This window comes from Pygocentrus nattereri, chromosome 23 (genome assembly GCF_015220715.1).
Source record: "Pygocentrus nattereri isolate fPygNat1 chromosome 23, fPygNat1.pri, whole genome shotgun sequence".
In the NCBI taxonomy this organism is placed as follows: domain Eukaryota; kingdom Metazoa; phylum Chordata; class Actinopteri; order Characiformes; family Serrasalmidae; genus Pygocentrus; species Pygocentrus nattereri.
In genome coordinates this window covers 12,483,995-12,509,546 of record NC_051233.1, presented here as the reverse complement: position 1 = coordinate 12,509,546, position 25,552 = coordinate 12,483,995, and the positions used below count along the sequence as shown (strand labels likewise).

At 39.8% G+C, this 25,552-nt stretch overlaps 1 protein-coding gene, 1 long non-coding RNA gene and 1 other non-coding gene across 5 annotated transcripts in view; 1 reads left to right on the top strand and 2 right to left on the bottom strand.

The window, feature by feature from the left end:
• Positions 1 to 25,552, top strand: part of LOC108429754 — a 40,196-nt gene that overhangs the window by 162 nt on the left and 14,482 nt on the right. Inside the window, exon 2 of the long non-coding RNA XR_001858030.2 lies at positions 17,860 to 18,029. This is a non-coding gene — a long non-coding RNA (uncharacterized LOC108429754). The remainder of the gene's footprint in view (positions 1 to 17,859; positions 18,030 to 25,552) is intronic.
• On the bottom strand, positions 236 to 24,479 carry pdzd3b (PDZ domain containing 3b). Of its 3 annotated transcripts, none has more exons than XM_017701746.2 (11): positions 24,418 to 24,479; positions 19,890 to 19,917; positions 18,322 to 18,383; positions 17,889 to 18,100; positions 15,416 to 15,620; positions 14,409 to 14,545; positions 13,078 to 13,282; positions 11,409 to 11,605; positions 10,478 to 10,717; positions 4,446 to 4,670; positions 236 to 1,511 (listed from the first exon to the last, which is right to left on the bottom strand). In XM_017701746.2, exons 1-11 carry the CDS (start codon positions 24,437 to 24,439, stop codon positions 1,467 to 1,469), a joined length of 1,578 nt encoding a protein of 525 aa, XP_017557235.1. In that variant the 5' UTR covers positions 24,440 to 24,479; the 3' UTR covers positions 236 to 1,466. The 3 variants fall into 3 exon arrangements, with proteins under 3 accessions (XP_017557235.1, XP_017557234.1, XP_017557236.1); XM_017701745.2 differs by having other exon boundaries at positions 18,322 to 18,386; positions 24,418 to 24,454; XM_017701747.2 differs by having other exon boundaries at positions 18,322 to 18,364; positions 24,418 to 24,439.
• Positions 16,438 to 16,491, bottom strand: LOC119262309. Its single transcript, XR_005129539.1, has one exon. It is a non-coding gene; the product is annotated as a U7 small nuclear RNA (small nuclear RNA).

Here is a 25,552-nt window from a genome sequence, read left to right as displayed (position 1 = left end):
AGGCTTTTGCCACTGTAATGACATACATAGTTCATTTCATATTATAAGCAACTTCATGTTCAACTTCAGGTTATCACCCTCAATCTCTGATGTGAAGAAAACACAAAAAACAAAAATCAATTCAGTTTTTAAGAGAAGTGAAGAGGTATAACCAAGGGGTGGGGAGGCCAGCGCCAGCCTAGCAAGCAACCTTTCTGGCCATTTCAGTAATAGAAAATGAGACAACAGTCATGAGTCAGCCATCAATTAAACTTTATTTTTGCTACCATTGGGGTAGTTACAAATCAGTCATTAGAGTCTGATCACATTACATTTAATAGGTAGTGCATCTGTTTTGGCTAATTTGTGGAGCAAAAAATTGGTATTCCTTTTTAACAATTAGTATATCTTGCTGTTATCCAGTGAGTGAATGTGCACTGGGTCCCTTTAGCAATGCTGCTCCGTAAGCTATATTATAAAGTAGGATGTGCGATAGTAAGATGAGTTAACCATGAAAAAATTGTCAGCTATAATTCTTAATCATGCTAATTACTTTTTTTACAGTTGAACACTTGCCATGATTTCCTCCTACAGTGCTGTATGGCTAGCTTTCTAATCACTAGGCTCATGTATGTATATAAGGACAGTCTTCATTCATAACTTCTATAGCCTGTCTATATGAAACGCCTTTATTAAAGTGAACATTGTGCACTGAATAAAAGTGATGGACTTAATTTACTTGTTTCAAATACATCAATTCCTCATGCATGACCAAAATACATGACACGGTTTTGTCTTTTAGTTTATTTCTGGCAAAAATTGTATTGTATATTACTCACATGAAAATCATGGACAGACATAGTTTTGTACAGAGAACAAAAAAAAAAACAATCACTTTTTATCTCATTTAATAAACACTTTAATAAACGCTTTTATTTATTGTTTTCCTGGCAGGGTGCCACCCCAATTAAAATCTCTGGGTCTCACCTGGCCACTCCATTCTAAAAGTTCTAACTATACCCTTAAGGAAACATCTTTATGCTTCTATGTAATTGAAATGATATCACAACTATGGATTATATTTATATTCAGTATATTCACAGTGACACATAACTTAATTTTTTTCTTTATTACTTTCTTACTTGCCTATTTATTGATTTGAATGGCATTCTCTTTCAACAGAGATTTCTATAATGGTGCATATATAATCACAGTTTTCCACTTGCATGTAGCCTGCACTCTTTGCCAAGCATTGACAGAGTTCAGATCAGCTAGAAAAGAATCCATGAGCATCCCAGACATATTATTTTGCAGAGAGAAAAAAAAAAAAAAAAAACAGTTCTCATTTTTATTGCCACAACATTGTCAAGGAGCTCATCTCAATCCCCAGTCTGGTTACATTTGGGCCCAGTGAAGTCACTTTCTCAGCACAGAGCCCAGTGCTTTTTCACAAAGCCTTAGGAAGTGACTTGCGTTTGTCTCAGGGATTAGAGTGTTGGCTGTATGGGAGATGGGCTCACATCGTCCTTTACCTGCAGTAAATAAAGTTTGTTCTCATTAGAGTTACATAAAGACACATATAACTAAATATAAATAATGTATGTATATATATATATATATATATATATATATATATATATATATATATATATATATATATACACACACACACACACACACACACACATACACACACTGTGTGCACAATTATTAGGCAAGTCTTATGACCAACTACAGTTGACCAACTACAGTGCTCTCAGTTGCATTGCTAAACATGAATGCATTAGTTAATAAACCTCAAACATGAATGTTTAAGAAAGTAAAAGTGAGGTTTTGGCTTTCTTAGGAGAATATCTATATGTGCACATTTATTGGGCAACTATTATTGCGCAGAATTATTATGCAGCTAAATGAAAAACAGACATTATCCCATCTCACTTTTTTATTTTCATCTGTTCAAGTGACAATTGTAAACAAACAACTCAAAGCTTTCCAATGAACATTTCTGAGAAATAAAAAAAGAAAAAATTAGTGACCAATATCGCCACCCTGCTTTTCAATAACAGTGATAAGCCTTCCATTCATGGAGTCTGTCAGTTTCTTGATCTGTTGACGATCAACTTTTTGTGCAGCAGCAACCACAGCCTCCTAGACACTGTTCAGAGAGGTGTTCTGTTTTCCTTCACTGCAAATCTCCCGTTTAAGAATTGCCCACAAGTTCTCAATTGGGTTCATTTTAGGTGAGGAAGGAGGCCACGTCATAAGTTTTTCATCTTTAATGCCTTTACTGGCGAGCCATGCAGAGGAGTACTTGGAGGCATGTGATGGAGCATTGTCCTGCATAAAAATCATTGTCTTTTTGAAAGATGCAGATTCTTCCTGTACCACTGCTTAAAGAAAGTGTCTTCTAAAAACTTGCAGTAGGCTTGGGAGTTGATTTTGAGCCCATCTTCAACCCGAAAAGGTCCAACCAGCTTATCTTTAATAATACCAGCCCATACCAGTACCCCACCTCCACCTTGCTGGCGTCTGACTCGAAGTGGAGCTCTGTCCCATTACTGATCCAGCCACGGGCCCATCCATCTGGTCCGTCAAGAGTCACTCATTTAATCAGTCCATAAAACCTTTGAAAAATCTGTCTTCAGATTCTTCTTGGACCAGTCTAGACACTTCAGCTTATGTGTCTTGTTCAGTGGTGGTCGGGTTTCAGCCTTCCTTACCTTGGCCACGTCTCTGAGCGCTGAACATCTTGTACTTCTTGGTACTCCAGGTAGGTTGCAGTTCTGGAATATGACAGAACTGGAAGATAATGGGTTCCTGGTAGCTTCACGCTTGATTCTTCTCAAATCCTTGGCAGTTAATTTGCGTCTTTTTTTCTCAGCACGTTTCTTGCGACCCTGTTGACTATTTGCAACAAAACGTTTGATGGTTCTGTGATCACGCCCCAATATCTGCATCCCTCTGAGAGACTTTTGGTAATTTTTAACTTTTCAGAGTCAGTTCAATCTCTTGTTTGGCCCATTTTGCCTAAAAAAAGCTGCCTAATAATTATGCACACCTTGATATAGGGTGTTGACCTCCTTAGGCCACACCCTCCCTCATTACACAGATACACATCACCTGCTATGCTTAAATCCATTAAGCATTCAAGTTTATCCAGTTAGAAAATATGCCTAAAAATGATAATATGGTCAAAATACTCACTTGCCTAATAATTGTGCACACAGTGTATATATACATACAGTAAAAATTGTTAAAATTAAAAATTTCAAATTCTTATTTTCAGAAAAGTAGCTGTTTTCTTGTGAGCTAGTTTATAGAACAAGGTTTGATTCCAAATATTTTCTTGATTTCTCCTGAATTTGTTCAAGTCCATCACCGGCACCCTTAATTTGACATAAAAGTATTGAGTAGCCATAGATTAAATAAAACTGGGCTGCCACAAGGAGAGGTCTGGAAATAAATATAAAATGAACATCAGTCAAATGTAAGTGTTATACCGAGCAAGTAAATGCTAACTGTCTAATTCAGGGTTCAGCAAGTCAAATATAGAGAAGAGCCAATTTGTCCTTTCAATGAAAATCTAATTGTTTTGGGAGCCACACCATTTATGTCCATTTTACAATCTTGCCTATAGACATGTCTAAGAATGTGCTGATGTCCTAGAAAAGGCAAAAATATAATGCTGTGCTTTAAATTAGTTTAGAAACACAACACATGTAGATGCTTCCATATAAATGTATTTTGTGATATATAAAAAAAATGACATCCTACTATGCTCTGTGGCATGTATTACAATACTGAGTAGGCTCAGCTGATCTCAACTTTGAATGAAATGGTAAGAGGATGAAAAGATCTGAGTTTGAAAGAGGGCTTATCATTGATGCATGGATGGCAGTTCAGCCATAAAGATTGCTCAACTGCCTAGTGTTTCAAATGGAACAGTGACTGAAGTGACATCTGCATTTAGATCTATGGAAAAGACATCAGTAAACATGGAAAGAAATGCTGTGAGCAAGGACCAACTGTTTCTCAGGTGACTGAGAATGTCAAAGCAGGACGTGATCAGCAAGAACAATCAGTCTACAGCTACACAGAGATGAAGGATATATTAGGGATGCAGTGCATAAACCCATCACTAGGAAGATGAAGGTATATTTGAGAGTTCAGTGGTGTAACAATCATATGCATTGGTCATCCTTCACCATATTCTCCTTCATCATTGGGTGAATGCATGTGTGGCATACACCAAGAGTACAGTATAGGAATGATTGCTTGTCCTCTACAGTGACCATGCTCCCATCCACAGGGCACCAAGGGTCACTGAACTGTTTGATGAGTATGATAATGAGGTATATAATATGCTTTGGCCTTCACAGTCACATGATCTAAACCCAGTTGAATACCTTTGGGAGATTTTGTATTGGTGTGTGTGTGTGTGTGCAGGTGTATGTTGTTTTTCATACCTCTGAAGCCTTTACTACTTTTTCAGCAGTGATGGGCTTCCCATTCTTTTTCAGGCATTCATAACCTGGTCTGTCCACCACCAGCAAGGAAAGAGTGGTTTCTCCTTTCTTCATGAGCAAAATCACATCTTCTAAACACTCATCCTCTACATTTTGCCCATTCACCTCCACTATCACATCACCTTGCAGGAGACCAGAACTCTCTGCTGGACCCCTTGCTGTTACCTGTGCATTACAAAGACATATACAATACAATACAACACTATACACCAGCTTCTTCATTCAGCACAATTCTTTCAATCCAGCACAATTTGATAGTTTTCCTGCTGCTTAAACATACCTACTTTAACACTTCTGTTCATTGCCAGGTTTAGTAGGTGTGTCAGAGCAGGGAAAACAGGAACTCTGAAGAAGCTAGAAACTCTGCAACTGCATGGCATGCAAAGCCCCAAAATTGGGAAACAGTATGTGAGATGCAAATGAAAAAGAATTCTGTGACTTGTAAATCCACTTTGATGGTATTAAAATGAAAACACTACAAAGTCACAATGTCAATATATGCTGCCTACATCTTTCATTATGCACATTCTGCAACAGCAGTTCCCACACAGTTAATAAGAGCTTTTAAAAGAAAAAGTGGTGCCACGTAGAAATGAACTTGCTTCTGTCCCAACCTTTCTAGAATGCCGTGCAACGCATGAGCATATATTTACAAAAATGGTAAAGTTTAGTAAAGGTCAAACAAAATTAAATAATCACTGTTTTTGTTTTTATTAGCTTTTCACATATTACTATCCAACTGTAAAGTGCCTCTCCTTGGATCACCACCTTATCGTGGTGGAGGGGTTTGCGTGCTTGAATGATCTTAGGAGCTATGTTGTCTGGAGCAAAAGCTCCTGGTAGGGTCTCCCATGGCAAACTGGTCCTAGGTGACAGGTCAGACAAAGTGTGATCCATAATAACCCCTATGAAGACACAAAAGCAAGACTTGTGTACCCTGACCGGAACAGGGTTACAGGGGCCCCACCCTGGAGCCAGGCCTGGGGGAGGGGCTCGCCAGCGAGTGTCTGGTGGCCGGGCATTTACTCATGGTGCCCGGCCGGGCCCAGCCCGAAGGAGTTACATGAGTCCCCCCTCCCATCGACCCACCACCAATGGGAGGGGCAGTAGTAGGGGTTCGGTGCGTTGTGGATCGGGCAGTGTCCGAAGGCGTGGGCCTTGGCGTTCTGATCCTCGGTTGCTGAAACTGGCTTTTGGAACTTGGAACGTTACCTCACTGGCGGGGAAAGAGCCTGAGTTGGTGCGCGAGGTTGAGAGATACCGGCTAGATATAGTCGGGCTCACCTCAACACACAGCTTGGGCTCTGGGTCCAATCTCCTTGAGAGGGGCTGGACTTTATTCTTTTCTGGAGTTGCCCATGGTGAGAGGCGGCGGGCAGGTGTGGGCTTTCTCATAGCCCCTCGACTCGGTGCCTGTATGTTGGGGTTTTCTCCGGTGGACGAGAGGGTAGCTTCCCTACGCCTTCGGGTTGGGGAACGGGTCCTGACTGTTGTCTGTGCTTATGCACCCAACAGCAGTTCAGAGTACCCAGCCTTCTTAGAGTCCTTGGGAAGGGTGCTTGAAAGTGCTCCTCCTGGAGACTCTATTGTCCTACTGGGGGACTTCAACACTCACGTGGGCAATGACAGTGAGACCTGGAGGGGTGTGATTGGGAGGAATGGCCTCTCTGATCTGAACCCGAGTGGTGTTCAGTTTTTGGACTTCTGCGCAAACCACAGTTTGTCCATCACGAACACCATGTTCGAACACAAGGATGTCCATAAGTGCACATGGCACCAGGACACCCTAGGCCGCAGTTCAATGATTGACTTTGTAGTCGTGTCATCGGACTTGCGGCCATGTGTTTTGGACACTCGGGTAAAGAGAGGAGCTGAGCTGTCAACTGATCACCACCTGGTGGTGAGTTGGATCAGGTGGTGGGGGAAGATGCCGGTCAGACCAGGCAAGCCCAAACGTATAGTGAGGGTTTGCTGGGAACGTCTAGCAGAAGAACCTGTCAGATTGATCTTCAACTCACACCTCCGTCAGAACTTTGACCAGATATCGGGGGAGGTGGGGGACATTGACTCAGAATGGGCCATGTTCCGTTCCTCCATTGCTGAAGCGGCTGACTGTAGCTGTGGCCGTAAGGTAGTTGGTGCCTGTCGGGGCGGTAATCCTCGAACCCGGTGGTGGACACCCCAGGTGAGAGATGCCGTCAAGCTGAAGAAGGAGTCCTACCGGGCATGGTTGGCCTGTGGGACACCAGAGGCAGCTGGCAGGTATCGACAGGCCAAGCGATCTGCGGCTTCAGTTGTCGCCAAGGCAAAAACCCGTGTATGGGAGGAGTTTGGTGAGGCCTTGGAAAGTGACTTTAAGTCGGCTCCGAAAAGATTCTGGCAAACCGTCAGGCGACTCAGAAGGGGAAAGCAGTGTGCCACTAGCACTGTATATAGTGGAGATGGTGTGCTGCTGACTTCGACTGAAGACGTCATTGGGCGGTGGAAGGAATACTTTGAGGACCTTCTCAATCCCACCGACACGTTCTCCAGTGAGGAGGCTGAGTCTGGGGACATGGGAATAGGCTTGTCCATTACTGAGGCCGCTAAGGTAGTTAAGAAGCTCCTTGGTGGCAAGGCTCCAGGGCTTGGCAGACTGGAGTGGTGGTGCCTCTTTTTAAAAAAGGGGACCGGAGGGTGTGTTCCAACTACAGGGGAATCACACTCCTCAGCCTCCCTGGCAAGGTCTATGCAGGGGTACTGGAGAAGAGAGTCCGGCTTATAGTCGAACCTCGGATCCAGGAGGAACAGTGCGGGTTCCGCCCTGGTCGTGGAACACTGGACCAACTCTTCACCCTCTCCAGGATTCTGGAGGGTTCATGGGAGTTTGCCCAACCAGTCCACATGTGCTTTGTGGATCTGGAGAAGGCATTCGACTGTCTTCCCCAGGGTATTCTGTGGGAGGTGCTTCGGGAGTACGGGGTACATGGCTCTTTGCTACGAGCCATTCAGGCCCTGTACAAACAAAGCTGGAGTTTGGTTCGCATAGCCGGCAGTAAGTCAGACTCTTTCCCAGTGAGAGTTGGACTCCGTCAGGGCTGCACTTTGTCACCGATTCTATTCATAATTTTTATGGATAGAATTTCTAGGCGCAGTCAAGGGATGGAGGGTGTCCGGTTTGGTGACCTCAGGGTCACATCGCTGCTGTTTGCAGATGATGTGGTCCTATTGGGGACAGGCCGCGAACTTCAGCTTTCGCTGGATCGGTTTGCAGCCGAGTGTGAAGCGGCTGGGATGAGAATCAGTACCTCTAAATCCGAGACCATGGTTCTCAGGCGGAAAAGGGTGGAGAGCCCTCTCTGGGTCGGGGATAGGCTCTTGCCTCAAGTGGAGGAGTTCAAGTATCTCGGGGTCTTGTTCACGAGTGATGGTACAAGGGAGCGGGAGATTGACAGGCGGATTGGTGCTGGGTCAGCAGTGATGCGGGCTCTTTACCGGTCTGTTGTGGTAAAGAAAGAGCTGAGCCATAAGGCAAGGCTCTCGATTTACCGGTCGATCTACGTTCCCACCCTCACCTATGGTCATGAGCTTTGGGTAATGACCGAAAGAATAAGATCGCGAATACAAGCGGCTGAAATGAGTTTCCTCCGCAGGGTGTCTGGACTCTCCCTTAGAGATAGGGTGAGAAGTTCAGTCATCCGGGAGGGACTCGGAGTAGAGCCGCTGCTTCTTCACGTCGAGAGGAGCCAGCTGAGGTGGTTCGGGCATCTGGTTAGGATGCCTCCTGGACGCCTCCCTCGGGAGGTGTCACAGGCGAGTCCACCTGGGAGGAGACCCCGGGGAAGACCCAGGACACGCTGGCGCAACTATATCGCCCAGCTGGCCTGGGAGCGCCTCGGAATCCCCCTTGGAGAGCTGGTGGAAGTGGCTGGGGAAAGGGAGGTCTGGGCTTCATTGCTTAGGATGCTGCCCCCGCGACCCGAACCCCGGAGAAGCGGAAGATAATGGATGGATGGATGGATGGAACTGTAAAGTGAGGTTTGTAATATCATATAATATAATATAATATATGCATTGACACAGTTTTATTTACAGAGTTAATTATTCATTTTGTGCTATATACATAAAGTTGAGATTAGTTAAGTGTAATACATTGTTGCTGACAGAAAGAAGCCTTATAACTTGTAATGTAAGTTAATGTAACAAGCTGTAAGTAGTTTCTGGCCATTTTTTGCTGGTTCATTCATTATTAAATGTTCACACAATTTAAAATGCAGCTGGCATTTTCAAATTATATCACAGAATAATACAATTTTCAATTTTCATAATGCAATTTTCAAAAAAGCTCTTATGCAATGCACAATGTACATAAAATAAGAATGCAATAATATGCAAATACTACAAATACAAAGACAACATAACAAATGTTGAAATTGAGAAATTGTATTGTTTTTTGTAAAATATATGCCCATTTTGAATTTGATGCCAACAACACCTTCCAAAAAAGCTGGCACAGGGGCATGTGTACCACTGTGTTTCATCCCCTCTTCTTTTAACATCAGGAGACGAACAGGAGACCAACTGCTGTAGTTTTGAAAGTAAAATGTTTTCCAATTCTTGTTTGATATAGGATTTCAGTTGTTGTCTTTTTCATTTAATAATGCACCGAATGTTTTCGATTTTGGACTGCAGGCCAGCCAGTTTAGCACCCAGACTCTTTCACTACTGAGCCATGCTGCTGTAATACATGCAGAATGTGGTTCAGCATTGTCTCCCTGAATCAAGGCCTTCCCTGAAAGAGATTATCTGAACAGCAGCAGATGTTGCCAAAACCTGTAGTTGTTCAGCATTAATTGTGCCTTCACAGATGTGCACATCACATATGTGCACTAATGCACTTCTATCATGAATACTGGCTGTTGAACCATACGCTGATAACAAGCTGAGTGGTCTTTAGCCTGGAGGACATAGTGTCCACGATTTCCAAAAAGAATTTCAAATGTTGATTTGTCGGACCACAGGACACTTTTCCACTTTGCCTCAGGCTATCTGAAATGACTTCAGGCCCAGAGAAGGTGGCAGCATTTCTGGATCCTGTTTATATACGGCGTTTTAGCATTTTAACTTGCATTTATGGATGCAGTGATGAACTGCTCTCACAGAGAATGGTTTTCAGAAGTGTTCCTGAGCCCATGCAGTGATTTCCACTACAGAATCATGTCTGCCTTTAATGCAGTTCCAGCTGAGGTCCAGCAAATACTGGTTTTTGTCCTTGTCCCTTGCATACAGAGGTTTCTCCAAATTCTCTGAATCCTTAAATGATATTTGAGAAATATCATTCTTGAATGGTTGCACTATTTGCCAATGCAGTCTTTCACATAGTGGTGAACCCCTCCCCAGCCTTACTCATGGGATGCTCTTTTTATACCCAATTATGTTACTCGCCTGTTGCATTACACAACTTTACCATATTTTTGTTGCCCCCATCCCAACCTTTTTGGAACATGTTGTTAGCATTAATTTCAAACTGGGCATATTTTGCAATAAACAATAACATTTCTCAGTTTCAAAAGTTGATATGTTGTTTTTGCGCTATTTGCAGTGAAATATAGGGTTAAATGATCTGCACATCATTGCATTTTGCTTTTATTTACATTTTGCACAGCTTCCCAACTTTTTTGGAAATGGGGTTGTATAAAGAGCAATAACTGAGATATAAGCAACAACATACTTGATAGAACTGTCACTGTCAGAACAAACCTTGTATCTCCAAAAAAACATAGTTAACTTAAGTCATTGGTTTCACATACAGTTAAAGGTTTCTGTGTTACCTCCATTATCAATTGATATAGTCTGGGCTACAAATGACTGGAGTGTCCTGTAATTATCTATTGCACAACAAAGCTTTTTATTATCCTGCTAGAAGTTGTAGTGTATAAAGGTCTGTGTGGTCAAAGGGAAAGCTCTTGTTAGAGAGGTAAGGGATGCTATACCTGGTTGATGAAAGTGCCAGGTTTCTGTTGGATGCAGCCCAAATGGAAACCAAAGCCAACAGTGCCTCTCTGTACCACGCATAGTCTGATATTAGGCTCCACCCACAGTTCCTCCTGAGCTTCAGCTGGGGACGCCACCAGCATCACCACTGCTGCACTCTGCTCTAGTGAAGCAAGCTTTTCTTTCTGCTCTTTTGCAGGTGAATGTTCCTCAGTGAAGAGCAGAGGAGACAAACCCAGCTGAGGAAAAATGTAAAGTGAAAAGAAGTAATTTGTACAAGTAGCTGGAGAGGTTCATATACACGTCTCACATTCTCTAATGACTCAGCATTAATCAATAATAAATCCTTTAATTTAAAAACTATCCTTCATAAATTCCGAAGGCCCATTCAACACTTCTATAATCTATGCTTTCATTAATAAAGAAGAAATTTGGTGTTGGATAAATGTGTAAAATAATTCTAAAATGCTAGCCTTGGGCACCTTCACAGCTTCCAAAGGCAGATTCTTGAGGCAGTTACGAAATGTAAATAGATAATTGTTATTATATATTATAATATTATAGATTATTTCCTATTATATTTAAATCTCAAATGCCCTGCATTTCTAAAATAGAGATAGATAATCTGTATCTTTGTAGTTTTTATTGTATAATATACTATTATTTAAATATCAATGCTATTCATCATGTAATATAATTTACCATGTCAAAATTCCAGACTTATAAGCAGTGCATATACAGCAATGCCTTCCTCAGGGTTGCTTTACAGGTGGGAAGGGTGAGGTAAAGCTACGTAATCCATACAGCTTAACCATAGCTGTCTGGCCTTATAGTGATGATGAGCTTGTATCTTGAGTTACTGATTACATCACTGAGACATACAAAACACCTCATGTTTTACGTTTCTGACTGTCCCTCAAACTCTCTCACTTTAGTGTAGAAGTCTTGGCCATGGAGAGCCATAGTGGTGATTGTCACTTGTTGTCCACTCTGTCTGAATAGGCTGACCACATCCTCATGACTCAGACATTCTGTGGACACTCCGTTCACCTCCAGCAGAAGCTCCCCATCCTTAACACCTGCCAGCTCTGCAGGACTACCTGCCTCCACATCTCGCAGCATGTGAACTAGACAAACAGACACAAAGACAAATACGTGGAATGGAATATGAATAATTATTTCCTCTCAGCCTAATCGTGCTCTGTCCGTGCTGTGTTGTTTAGTGCGTTGTTAGATGTGAAGCACCATGTGGTACTGGCTTGTAACTACATTGTAAACAGGTTGGGCTTTTAAATTAAAAACATACTGGTGAAGCTGCCTTTAAATTTGAATTAACCTGTAATAGTAAGTTAAGTAAAACATAACAAAAATCTGTTTCACACCCAGTCAACTTGTTATTTGAAGCTCAAATACCTTAAAATTTTAAGTCACCCCAACAGAAAATTATTTAATTTAATTTAATTGAAAAACTAACAACATCCTTGAACAGGAAGTAGTCTATGGAAAAAAAATGTTTTAGTATGTCCTGTAAAACAACATGTTCATTTTCTCATGTTTAAAAAATGTAAATTCAAATTTGAAAATTACTAGTGACGTCAAGGTAAATCTGTGATGCCACTATTTTTTCAGTGCAGTAAATGTAGTTCCACGCTGAAGCCCAACTGTGCCCACTTGTGGCCTTTTTATTCAAATGCAGTTTTTAAATGGCAAGTCCCACTACCGTAATACTGTAAATTTGTTTATCACCAAAATACACTGTAGGTGGTATTATTGTGAGATTGAAGTGTTTAGGAGCAACAACAGCTCAACCACGAAGTAGCAGACCATGTAAACCCACAAAGTAGGGAAGTCGAATGCTGAAGCATACAGTGCATAAAAATGGCTTATTTTCTGTTGCATTAATCACTACAAAGTTCCAGGAAGCAACATCAGCACCAAAAACTGCCGGGAGCCTTATTGAGATCTAAATCATGCCACTACTGGACTTTGGTGTAGTGAATACGTGTTCAAAGGAGTAGGAGTGATAAATCGCAATTCACTAACTGCCAGTTTGATGGTGAAATCTGAATTTGGCAAATGCCAAGAAAATGCTACCCAACAGTAGTGCATGCATAGTGCCAACAATATTCTGAAGAATTAACTGTTATTTTGTTCATAGCTGCATTTATAATGGACAAAAAATACCTGAAAAACATTTTATAACAGTGCACAGTATTGTTTTTTAGATTAAATGATAAATGAGTAGTTGTTTTCACAATTTGAGCTTTTAGATGCAAATTTACATATTTAAAGCTACACTATGTAAGTTTTGCACATTTGGAGACCCCTCTAAAAGAAATGTATAATTGCAACCAACATATAGAAGAACATTTTGGAAGGTTGGCTGTGCTTCGGACTCCCACGAGCAGACTTATTATCATTTGCATATATAAATGTAATTTGATTATGTTTTCAATACAAGCAATACATATATGAATAACAATAGTCGTCCAGCTAATATTTTTTATCTATTGATATTTTTTATCTATCTATCTAAATTTAATGGGCTTTTACAGCGGACCCACATGGATGTATTTGCACAAGCGTGTGTGTCTCTCACCTAAGCGTCCTGCTGAGGTTTTCTCTTGTCTAAGGTAGAAGCCATAGCCATCTGGGCCCTGCTCCAGGTGCAGTCTCCTGGGTCTGTACGGCATGCTCTGTGCATTGGCCATAGCAGGCAGAATGAGCATCCGCCTGCGGACGTAACACTTCTCACTTTCGCTGTCTATAACCAGCACAGTCATGTGATCACTGCACTTCTTCACCTAAAGGGGTACAGATAACATCAAAAGGCAACAGTTATGATTTTTTTCTGTTTTCTGTTTTTGGTTTATTTTGTTGTGCAGGTGGTTTAGGAATCTTCTTAGGCGAAATGAGACACATCACATTCATTAAGCAGTCAGGGCTGAAATGCATGGAAGAAACTCTTGGAAAAAATATACTTGCTTTGAAAGGTTACAGTGGCACAGGCAATCTCTTAAGGGAAATTCCACCAAATTTTCTAAATGTCTGCTTAATTAAACATTTGCGGTGTAAACCAGGTCATTCAAAGTGGTTAAATGTGAAATACTCAATTCAAGAGAAATTTACCATCTTATAATTGTTCACAGCTCCCTCACAGAATGTTATTTGTTGTAAAAACAGTATTTCGGGTCTGATACCTGAGATATTGTTTTACAACAGGCCTGAGATAAGCATTTCGCCTAAATATATTTTTTTATTCATTCAGTGTACATTATGCAGGTTGTTGGAAGAAAAACTGTTTTATCATTATCAACAATACATATAAAAAACCGGAAGACATGAGTAGGTTTTGGATAGTAAGTAAAATGGCAGTATTTGCATTTGACATCGTGACTCCTGGCTTCACCACTGTAAAGCAATCTGAGTATGAGTTTATAATGCACCATTTCATTTCAAACCACTCAGAAAGACATTGTTTACATCTTAGCAACTGAATCATGCAGAAATTTTGAAAAAATTCCCCATATCTTTTGGCTCTGTAACTCTTCTACTCTTCTGCAGTAACAACCTTAACATGAATGGGCAAATGTGAATAGTGTAGGCTGTGGGAGTCATATGTAAGTTCACTCACAGTTGTGTTCTCACAGCCATGATAAATTCAGGGTGTTTTTGTAGATTAGTGCCCATATATGGACTGTATGGAATGAGAAGTGAATGGTACATTTTGAACCATTAAATCAAATTAGGAATTGCTGAAACCACACTGTGGCCAATCTGGTCCTAGCTCTGAACGTACTAACATGGAATGATGTAAATGAATGTATTGATGCAATGATTTTCATAAAGCCTGTTGCTGGATATTGATTGTTAATTTGCCAGTAGCAGAAATTCCTGCTTGAGCTTTAAACAGTTATTATACATGCCCACCATCTTGCTTATAGCAGAATGTGTAAGCTCGCAAGCCATGGCGCCATTGATCCAGATCAGCCGGTCTCCTTTTCTCACTCCAGCCTTCTCTGCAGGCCCTCCAGTTACTGGACTTATGGTGAATTTGCCTTTTTCACCTACAGACACAAAATTAACAGTATGAATATAAGGCATCAAAGATGCGAAAGTCCTTCATTGACATGAAGTGAAAAATTGATGCCCCATATATCCATGCAACACATGCCAAATTAATATATACAGTCGTATGCAAAGGATTAAAAACGCCTATTTGTTCATTTTATTCATTTGTTAAAGTGAAAATAAGTTAACACAGCCTTTAAAGAAAACAAATGTGAATATAGCATTTTTCTGGAAGTTTATTGCACAATTTGTAATCTTGCTGAGTTGAACATATTGGAAAAAAACATAAAATATAAAATATGCCATAATTATTACACAAGGACTCACTATGTTGAATTTTTCACTTAATATGTTAAATTCAGCAAATTAACAGTAACTGTGCATTAAAATGTACTGAGGTGTGTTTGCTGTAGAGGATGTGTTACCTCATATTCACTTAGAAAATCAACCAGGTCATCCGACCTAGGCATCCAAACTTTTGCATATAACTATATATACCAGTCCATCAAAACTTTGACAACATGCTTCTTTATATATTATTTTCTGAATTTTAAAGTAAGTATAATGCTCATGGACTGGTTTTGTTAGTATATCAAAAAAGGTAGCACTCAGCTTCATATTCATCAAAGTGCTGTCTCTATTATGAACAGCAGATTCATTATATCCAAACTAGTTATTTTCTCAGTTTTTTTCTTTAGTTTTGCTGTTCTTACAAAGACAAATGATAAATCCGTTCTATTTACTCTGTTAAACTATTACAAACCAATATTATAAAAAAAAAAGGTGTACCCGAACTTAAGATGGGCAGTGTAAGCATGGCTCCTTATACTTTTATGCTGAATAAAGAAGAGGTTGATCAACCTTACCCTCCACAGGCAAGATGCTGAAGCCCAGGCCAGTCCCTGGGTCTCTGGTAATGTGACAGAGACGTGGGGGCTTCCAGCCCTCCCCCCGCTGGGCACTGGCCAGTTCTTTCAGGTCTCGGCCCTGAGCCACAGCTTGCTCATACTCCTCCCCGTCCAGCACCAGCAGACACAGCTGAGGTCCACTCACCTGGATCTTGTGGGCCACCTGAGAAGAGAGAGAGAGAGAGAGAAAGAGAGAGAGAGAGAGAGATAGAGAGAGAGAGAGACAATATGGCTAGGCTAGTAGTCAGTTTTTGAGCTGTACATCTGTCTGTTTTGTAACTGGCTCACTGGGCTTCTTCTAACTTCATCACTTGCCATAGGAGCACAGGAGGAATGATCATTTAATGTGGCTGTGCAAATAGGCTCTTGGGGGGTGCTGCGCTTGTGATAAGGAAAGACAGTTAATGTTAGTGTTGTTGCTGTTCACTTTGAGATGTGTTTATGTGCTGTTTGTGCTTTATTGTGTTGGGCTTTGGGATAGGGTCTAAGTGTCTACGATGAAGTGAAAGTCCATTGTCCTGCTAAAGTCCTGCTTAGTTGGCACTAGGCAGCAGTTTTCCCTTGTCGCCTGTTCAATAAAAGAGCATTTGCCCACATGCACAGTTTCCCTTTCTTCTTCTAGACACTACATGATTAACGCAATAATTTTGTCAACATGCAAGGGGTACGTTTGATATATTTTCGCTAAAATAAGATTAAGTGACCCTTATTAGTCCCACAACGGGGAAATTTCCTCCGCAGTCTGACCCATCCATGCAGTGAGACACCACATACACACTAGTAAAAACACACATTAGGGGGAGTGAGTACACTTGCCTGGAGTGGTGGGCAGCCCTATCCACAGTGCCTAGGGAGCATTTGGGGGTTAGGTCACATACTGGCACCTCAGTCACATACTGTCAGCTCAAGGGATCAAACCGGCAACCTTCCGGCCGTAAGGCTGGTTCCCTAAACTCCAGCCTATGACTGCTGAAAATTGAGGGGGGTTCATTTTAGAAGAAACCTACTGGACAAATTCTAAAAGAGCAATTTTTTTAAATTAAGCTGTGTTGTGCTCATATTTGTTTTGTATGTGCCTCTGTTCTGTCTTCCCAATTGTAGCCATGATGCAGTTAGTGTTTTCAACTCATCAACACTTGTTCCAGTTCAAATTCTGGTTATGACATCATCAGGTGGGAAGAAAAAAGCTCCACCAACAGCTTGCTCACATGATTCTTCTTACTGGTTTGATTAATGTCTGACTTCTTGGCCTTTTGGACAGTTTTGTTCTGACCTTGATTTAGCCTAGGGCATGTAAACCTACTAGCTTGTTGTATAGTTTGTTATATAGTTTGTATATAGATTACCCTTTACTATATTTCATAAACAGCTTTAGGTGTAGGGTTTGACTGCCATTTTGTTTGAGTTTTGGGTTTTGTCTGTGTTTTGAGTCAGTCAGGGAGTTAGGTAAGCTGGTTGTCTTTTGTTTATTCTTGTGTTTTGGTTAAGACTAGTTAGTATCTATCTTGGAGTAAGTGTGGGTTCTGTTTGTTGTTTTGGCCAAACCTGAAGATGAACTAGTAATTGCAATGTGCATTTGTATAATATACTGTGAATTTGCTGTTAAGAACCATTTTTATTGTTATACACTACACGCACGTTCTTAAAGCACACATTTCACACCACACCATTCTTTTACAGCCCGACCATCAACCGGGTCATAATATGTTATATACCTCAGTCTAGTATGAGCAGCAAGGGCTTGAACTTGGAGGTGATGTGCACATTTTATTGACTAGATGTGGAAAGAGAAGATGTCTAGCCATTCACTCACAACAGCATGAGAATTTGTAGTAAGGAGAACTACAGCCACCCAATAATTTCAGCTGGGTTTATCAGACACCAGAGGACGCTATGAGACAGAGGTCTAAATTTGCAACATAGAAAAGCATAAAATTAATACACATATTTCAACTCTGCTGTCGTATTTTTAATGCTTTTCAACTCCAGTTGAGTGTGTAGTGCTTTACGCGGCCAGTGAGGTGATCAGCTCGCCAATCAGGCAACACTCAGCTAGTGCTACTGTTCTAATGCCAAGAGCCTATTTGCTGTAGAATCACAGAAAGATAAATAGATAGATCTTTAATTTGCTGAAAGACCAAAAATATATTCAATTATTATTTTTAGCAGTTTTGCTCCCTATTTTTAAGGACTTGCTTACAAAATAGCTACCAAATTATTTTCTGTTTTGAAACTAAGGCGGTTAAGAAAGGTCATTAAAATAGAGGAGATTGGGGCAAAGAAGGCAACATGTTCTGTATGGTGTTGAATGGGGTGGGTAAAGCTTTTCTTATTCAGGGTTTAACTAACCAAATGATAAGAAAAAATACATAGTGAAAAGATTTTTGTCTATATTTCATCAGCAGGGACCTCTGCGCTGGTCAGGACCCACCTCCCCATGCTCAAGGTCATCCACAAACAGCTCATTGACCTCCAGGAGCCGGTCCCCATTCCTCAGGCCTGCCTTCTCCGCCACACCAAATGTTTCCACATGTCTGACCACGTGACCTGGTAGACCTCTCTCCACACGCAGGTGAAAGCCGAAATTCTCTCCTTCCTCCCTCTTTAGCACACACACCCGGGGCAAGGGGTCGGACACCCTCTCTACAGTTAAAGACCATTCTCAGTTAGCATAGCATGCAACATGCTAAATATAATAGAACACATTGGACTAATATATGACATTAAATACAGTCCAATGTACAATCAGGATCCAAATGACTTCATTCTAAAGCAAAGTTTGCTTGTGAATATGTAAAAAAAAAAAGGAACAGACACACCCAAAGAACATTCCTAGCAGAAAAGATATGCATAACTTTACATACCTGCATCTTCAGCGATGTCCATGGCTGGATTGTCGATTCCTTCCTTCAGATTGAAGACAAATCTGCTTAGTGTACATTAAAAGAAAATCCACCTGATAAGATCTCACAGTCTGCCTACTAAGAGCCAATGAAATACAAAATGGATCCATAAAACCATAAAGCAGTTAAATGCCATCAGAATTAGCTGCACATAAGCAGGCCCTGGATTGGACATTAGGCATAATACAGCTGACTGTGCACGAGTTCACACACAGGCAGAGGGTTCAAAGCTGAAGGGTCAGTTAGAGAGTACAGGCCTAAGAAAGTGTTCCTTTGTTGTTGCACATTATAAGAATAAAATATCTGGACTTTTTAGGAAAATAGAGAAAAAAGGGCTAACTGAAAATATCAGGACCAGTTGTCCTGACCTTTGTGAACTGCTTTTTCTGGTTACTGAGTAAAGGTTAGGGTTCTGCTTATTACATATATACTACTCATAAAGTTAGATACCAACCCGTCATTTATTTAATTGCCAGTCAAACACAAATGATTGATTTCTTAGATGTTTCTGAGGATATTAGAAATAAGATAATCCACTCACATAAAGAATGGGAAAGTCAAAGGAAAACAAGTGATATAACAGAAGTTTCACAATGTAGAGTTAAAAAAAATTCAATATATAGAGAAAACGAAAGACCTGGTAGACCACCAGAAATGTCATACTCCGATAAACAGAACTTCACATATCATCTATAAGAAATAGGAGGACATCAGTATCCACTTTTGCTTCAGATCAGAAAAAAAAACACAGTGAGAAGACAACTCAGTGCTATGGGTCTGAAAGGATGTGTTGCTGTCAAGAAGCCTCACTGAGAAAAATATGCAAATTAGACCGGAGTTCTCAGAGCAATGGACTGACCAGCCCAGACTTCAACATCACTGAATGTGTTGGATTACTTGGATTGTGAGAAGCAGAAAATGCAAACAACTTCTAAGACTGAACTTTGGAGGTGTGAAAAAAATATCCCTTTGAAAAACTGAAAGCAAGTCTCTCAAAATGAACGGAAGCTGTAATGAAAGTAAAGAGTGAGGACACTAAATACTAAAAACAATTATATCAATATTTAATACATTTAGATGTTGAGGCTTCCGTGTAATTTTGTTTATACATGTGTTTTCTGTTATTTGCTGCACTGCGAAAACATTAATAATTTGTTTTTGATGGTTGTTTTGACTGGAAATGAAATACATGAGGGATGGTCTCTAACTTTTATACAGTATTTTATATAGTATTATACAGCCATACCTTATATGTCCAAAAGTATCCAGATACCCCTGCTACTTTGAGACACCCACTGCAGATGTAGGAGTTGTGCACAGTAGTTGTATAATTTCCATAGAAAAGCACTGACCAATAGAATGAGACATTCTGGAGCTCTGTCAAGCTCAGCAGTATAAAGGAGACACACTCCCAATCAATACCCTTGATTCCAGAAGAAATGTTGGATGGGCAGGTGTTAACAAATCTTTGGATGTGTAAGTGTATTATACATATATAGGCATAAAAGATAAATAAAGTTGCTACTTACTCAGTCAGTTCCATGGCATATTCCAGCACTGAAGAAAACAGAAACAATTTAGAAGTTCGAGGAAACAAGAAAACAGGCAGGAACCACACAGGAATATGCTGGCCACAATGTTATCACTTACTTTTTTGAACTAAGGGACACTTTTACAACTGGTCAATGTTTAGCCCTGGAGCTTCAATGGTAATGTGCTTTCATTTGCGTATGTTGATCCTAAATCAGTCAACCTGTGCAAACATTCATGCAAACTCTATAGCCGGAGGTGCCTTTGGACTTCCTCTTTGTCTGGTCAGCCATGGAGCAAACTCATGCCAGCTAGGCCTGCTTACCAAACTGTGCCAGGGTGTTAACAAGCCATAAATAATCAAAACAATATTTGTCCATGGCTCTGTCCAGGCATTGGTCAAACACACAGTTCAACATGCTTTGACTAGGTGTCCTGTCCACAGTCTCAAATGCACCATTTATATCTGCTTTGTAAGTAACTAAGTCACCCTCAGCATCCATGTGAAAGTCAATGTGACTAATAATTTTCTTTCCATGATATTTATAAAGGGAAAATTTGTCAACATATGCTCTACAAGGAACAAATATAACTAGAAAGCAAACGTTCATTAGCAAATATTGTTGGCTTAAAAGCTTAAAAAGTTTTGCTTTTGATAACTTAATAGAGTTTATATTATAATTCCCAGTAGTGTTGTTGCTACAAGGTTGCTTTGGTATTTCAGCTTGCTGTTACGGTACTGTTTGATGGTAGTTAGGTGGCTGCTAAGGTGTTGCTATGTTGTTATGGTATTCCAGGTGGTTGCTAAGGTATTGTTAGGCCAATGCTCTAGTATCCCAGATGGTTGCTAGGGCTACCTTACTTATATGATGGTAATACTAGAGGAGTATCCAAAATATTTGGCAAAAAATGTGAGTAATATGTACAGGTATAAGTATTATATATCACCTTATATATAAGGAAGTGTTGTTGAGCATTCAACTGTTCATTCCGTGTTTATACGAACAATGTGAGTCGAATCAGTAAAAAAAAACCAAAAAAAACAATAGTAACCTATTTTAGATTTAGGTTATATGATCCCTCAAAGTTTTGAGGTTCTATCTCGAAAGCTCTAGGAGGAGAAGCGTTGTAAATTACTGACCAGAGAACAATCATAAGAAGAAAGAACAACAATTCTGTTTTTTAAAGCCAATTTAATATGGCACTTTTCTGACAATTTTAGCACACATTTTTGATTTATTTACTGAGTTTAACAAATGTGGAAAAAAATGAAACAAACTTTTGCACATGCCACATTTTATCTTGATTTTTTTCAGTCACTGTGTATTAAAATGTTGTGCAAAAGTGTCTTCTCTGTAGTGGATTTGTATTTATTTTTACTTTGAAAATGAACTAAACATGTAATTGACACCAAACCTTTGCATAAGACAGTATTTCAAAAGGAAACACGGATGGTAGGAGTGGTGAGAGGGGAAGGTGAAACATGATATGATACGTTGGTTAATATTATTTTTACCCACCCGCTGGTGCACTGTGATGTTAACAAAAATCAGATGTTTTTTGGCAGAAAAAAGTCACTACACTTCAAACAAAGACTAAAAGAAAACAAGAATTTTGTCTTTTAAATGATAAAATGGATTGTGGTTAATATGATCAGGTACACTGACAGGGTAAAAAAGTAACATTTGACTTTAATATGTGACATTCCAGCTGACTAAAGCATAAGAGTTTTGTCCCTTTTGAGGCTTAAGTTTAAGACATTTTTCCTTTTATTGACCAAAGGCTGTATCATTATTCCAAAATCTAAAAGCCTGAGCTGCTAAATGTTTTGAAAATGTAACATTCTGGGTTGTCCTTACACCTAACCTGATGTTAAAAGGCCAAACTGACCAAGAATAATAGGGAGTGGACCTTTATCTGTGCATTAGAACATCCCTAACAGTCAAAGTTTGGGACTTTTAGGGGCATTTATGGACAGTAAATGGAACCACAAATATCACACTTTACACAAGGAGTGCCAAAGTAGAAAGAATAGCTTCTTGCAGTTCATTGTAAGGCTAGATATGGTAACAGACACACAGTTACTTTAACATATCTGAAAGTCTGAACTGATAATAGAGAAAGAGCTCAGTTGGCCAGCCAATCATCGTGTGAATTCACTGATAAAGCACATTCGCATTCATCCAAAATAAAGGCCCTGTTCATAACACTGTGTTTCCAAAAGAGGTACAGAGAATTCCTTGCAATCCAGAGTGACTATGAGGCAATGAAAGCTTATATAAAATGTGTCTGTTACCAGCAAAGGACAACAGTGAGTCTCAGGTAATGAGCTGGTTTTCCAAATTGTCCACATTCCAGGTCAGGAAAGGTTCATACATGGGATGTATGCACTACATTTTCTGTTTAAAATGACACTCTGGCCAAAGTGAAAAATGTAGTCATCACTACAGCTGCTACAAAGGAACCTAACCACATTGTAAAGTAGTTCTGCTATAGTCTCAGATGATGTATTTTGAAGGTAGGAGGAACTTTAAAACACAACGCTTAGGATGCACATTTTAAGGTGGACTGTTTTTTTCCTCGTTTTCTTGCTGGCTTGCTGAAAGAAAATGCAAAAGAAAGTCAGATATCTAGCGATACTCCTAAGAAGTGTGAATATCACATGTATTTATTATCTTAGGGGCTATGCTTGCAGTCAGGATTTGTTGTATGACATAGGTGGACATAAAATCATGAATTCGTTCAAGTCAATGGAGATGAGAAATGCAAAGCTGCTCTACAGAATAATATATAAATGACAAGCAACATTTAAAAAAGTTTTTGATTAAAGACATTGAAGGTAATGAATCCTTAATTAATTTAACCCACCAAAACTTGAGTAGTAAAGTAAAAATTTAGTCAAAAATCTAATTTGCACAGTTTTCCTCTTCACCTACATGTAGTCTAGCTCTCTGTTAGCCAAGACATGTTTTGGTATCTAAAGTCTAAAGTTCTAGTTTTTTGGAATGGTGTGCTGAGGCTAAAGTAGCTAATAAGTAATGAACGCTAATAGTCACCAGGACAGCAAGTGCCACCATGCCTAAATCATCACATACTTGCACTGCATAATGTACTGTTATCTATAAATATGGACAAAAGTACATCACATAGATTTAGAAATTTGACCTTACTTTTGTCCCTTTTTTTTCAGAAAACTTCTTATAATATCATACAGTCTTAAAAGCCACATTAGCAAGAATTCCTAACAACTCAGTGTGGTTTGAAGTGACTGTCTCATGATTTGGGTGTGTTGCTAATTAGCCTGATGCTAATTAGTGGTGTATGAGCCTTCATCATTTCTTAGCTACTTTGGTCTCAAAAGAAGGACACTTCATATACCAAAAGTGTCTTAATGTCTTCACTGATCAAAAACATTTGGGATAAAGAGAAAATTACATTTAATTTTTGGCAAAACCACCACTTTAATGCCCCAAAGAGAAGGAGTTTGTGCCAACAGCACACCATGCTAGCCATGATTTTAGTTAACAGAAAACGTCCTCAACCATAAAGCTTAAAATGCAGAATGCGAAGTGGGTGTAATCATATACAGGTTTCATGACATATTAGCCTTGCACTAGCTACCAAGAAACTGTGGCAACTGTAGATTAAAGAGATTCTAGAGCTTTTAAGCACAGATGGCACAAATGCGCCCGCCAAAAGTGGTTCTTTTATGGCATCGCTCCAAAGAACCCTTTTAGCACCTGGAAGAGTTGAAATAAAGTGCTGCCATTAAGACATGAACCATTGGGTTAAGAACTACAGGAAGTACTGTGAATATTGAAGAATACGAATATATATGTGAACAGTACTGCTATTAGAAACATTATGAACATAACACTGTGTTTAATTATTTAACCCCTTTTTAAAAGCCCTACTTTTTTAAAATTAATCATAATGTGGTATGTCAACTTCCTTGAATTTTCAAAGTATATTGTCTACTTTCCAGCCCATACAACCCATATATGGAAACTAAGCTGAAACACAGCCTGTTTTGAATTCATTGCTTTTTTGACAACATTTAGCCCCACCCACTCACACTGAAGTTATAAGAAGTGTTTCAGCTGGACTGCTTGTTGAATGAGGCACAATACAGGGCAGCCAATCAAAACAGTGCTGATTTACATATACATTCTTAAAGAAACAGTAACAAAAACAGCCTGTTTAATTCAATCTGATAACATAAGGGATACTGACAAGAAACATGTAGGATAGCTTTATCATTACTGCTTCAGCTTAACTTAACTGGGAAGCCACTGTCTTGAATACATTTACAACATACACAGTCTAGGAACATCATGCTGACACCGTGTTACAGAAGAAGAAGGAGCAAATGTGCTCTGACTCAGCAGGATTTGAAAGACATTAAACAATCCAATCAATAATAATATTTCTGAGCCATATAGTGTGGAACATTGAGGCAGGGGAAGAGAGAAGCACCTCATTGCTCATAACAAATGATAAAAGAAAGGTAAAAAGAGGTGAGATTACCTGGGAAGTACGTTACTCTCATGGTGCCTGGAGTTTGTGTCCTGCTCAGAGTAGAGGAGGTGACAGATGGACAGAAAGGACCTCCTCTTTCCACATCAACAGTTATTTAATGGTTAATCTCTCTCCCTGTGTGAATGTGTGTTCCCACGATAAAGGGTCATACTGTTCTAAAGCCCCCTAAACACACACATACACACCCTTGTCTACACGCATACACACGTATCATCTCAGAAAAAACGTACTGCTCCACTATAGCATTAACTTACACATGCACTCACAAGACTTATGCAGGCTCTCTTGGTTAAAGCCAGCAAGTAAAAGGACATAGCCTTTAGGGTGGGCAACTAAGTATGGTACTGTTGTCACATATGGCCATACAGTGTGGCAGCTTCCCTTATGAAAATAAAATGTCATTATTTGTGGTCAGTACATTCTACATTACATGGAAAAGGGAGAATATCTTGTAATACAAAATCCTATCAATAAACAATCCAAAACAATAACTTTAAAGGAGAAAGAAAACCTTTTTAGGGTTGCTACCTTTGCGTACCTGACCAGAGTGAGATTTTTAGGTAGCTGGAGAGAGACTGCATGTACAGGAGAAGCAGGAGAAGGAATCTGTGCTGTTCCCAAGCATCAAATAAAGCTGTGTTATTATCATGAAAAATATGCACCAGTGGTCACTTTGAGGAGTGGCAAAATTTAACTACTCTAGTGCTCAAAGCAGCAAAGTACTAATGAGAGGAATTGAAAGAAATATGTGTGCAAAAACTTGTGTGAAACTTTGTGATCATGTGCATGCTGCCTAAAAACCCAGGGAACATAAAATATTTTAAATGTAAGTAAACACTCAAATTTAGTGTTATTTTAAACATCCAGTGGAAGTAAGAAAGCAAGTTATATAAGAAATATAGAAAGAAATCTAATAAGACACGGCTCAAAGCCTGAACAGAACCTGTTCTCAGAGCTGTCTGGGAACAGTCTGGGTATGGTCCTAGTATTCTAGTGAGCATGACTGATTGACATTCCTCAATCAGCGCTACCAGCCGGATATACTGAAACAGTACTAAACACAACAGTGTGAGCAAAGTGGGGAGAAATGAGTGGAGCAACCCCTACAAATGAAAGGTTTCAT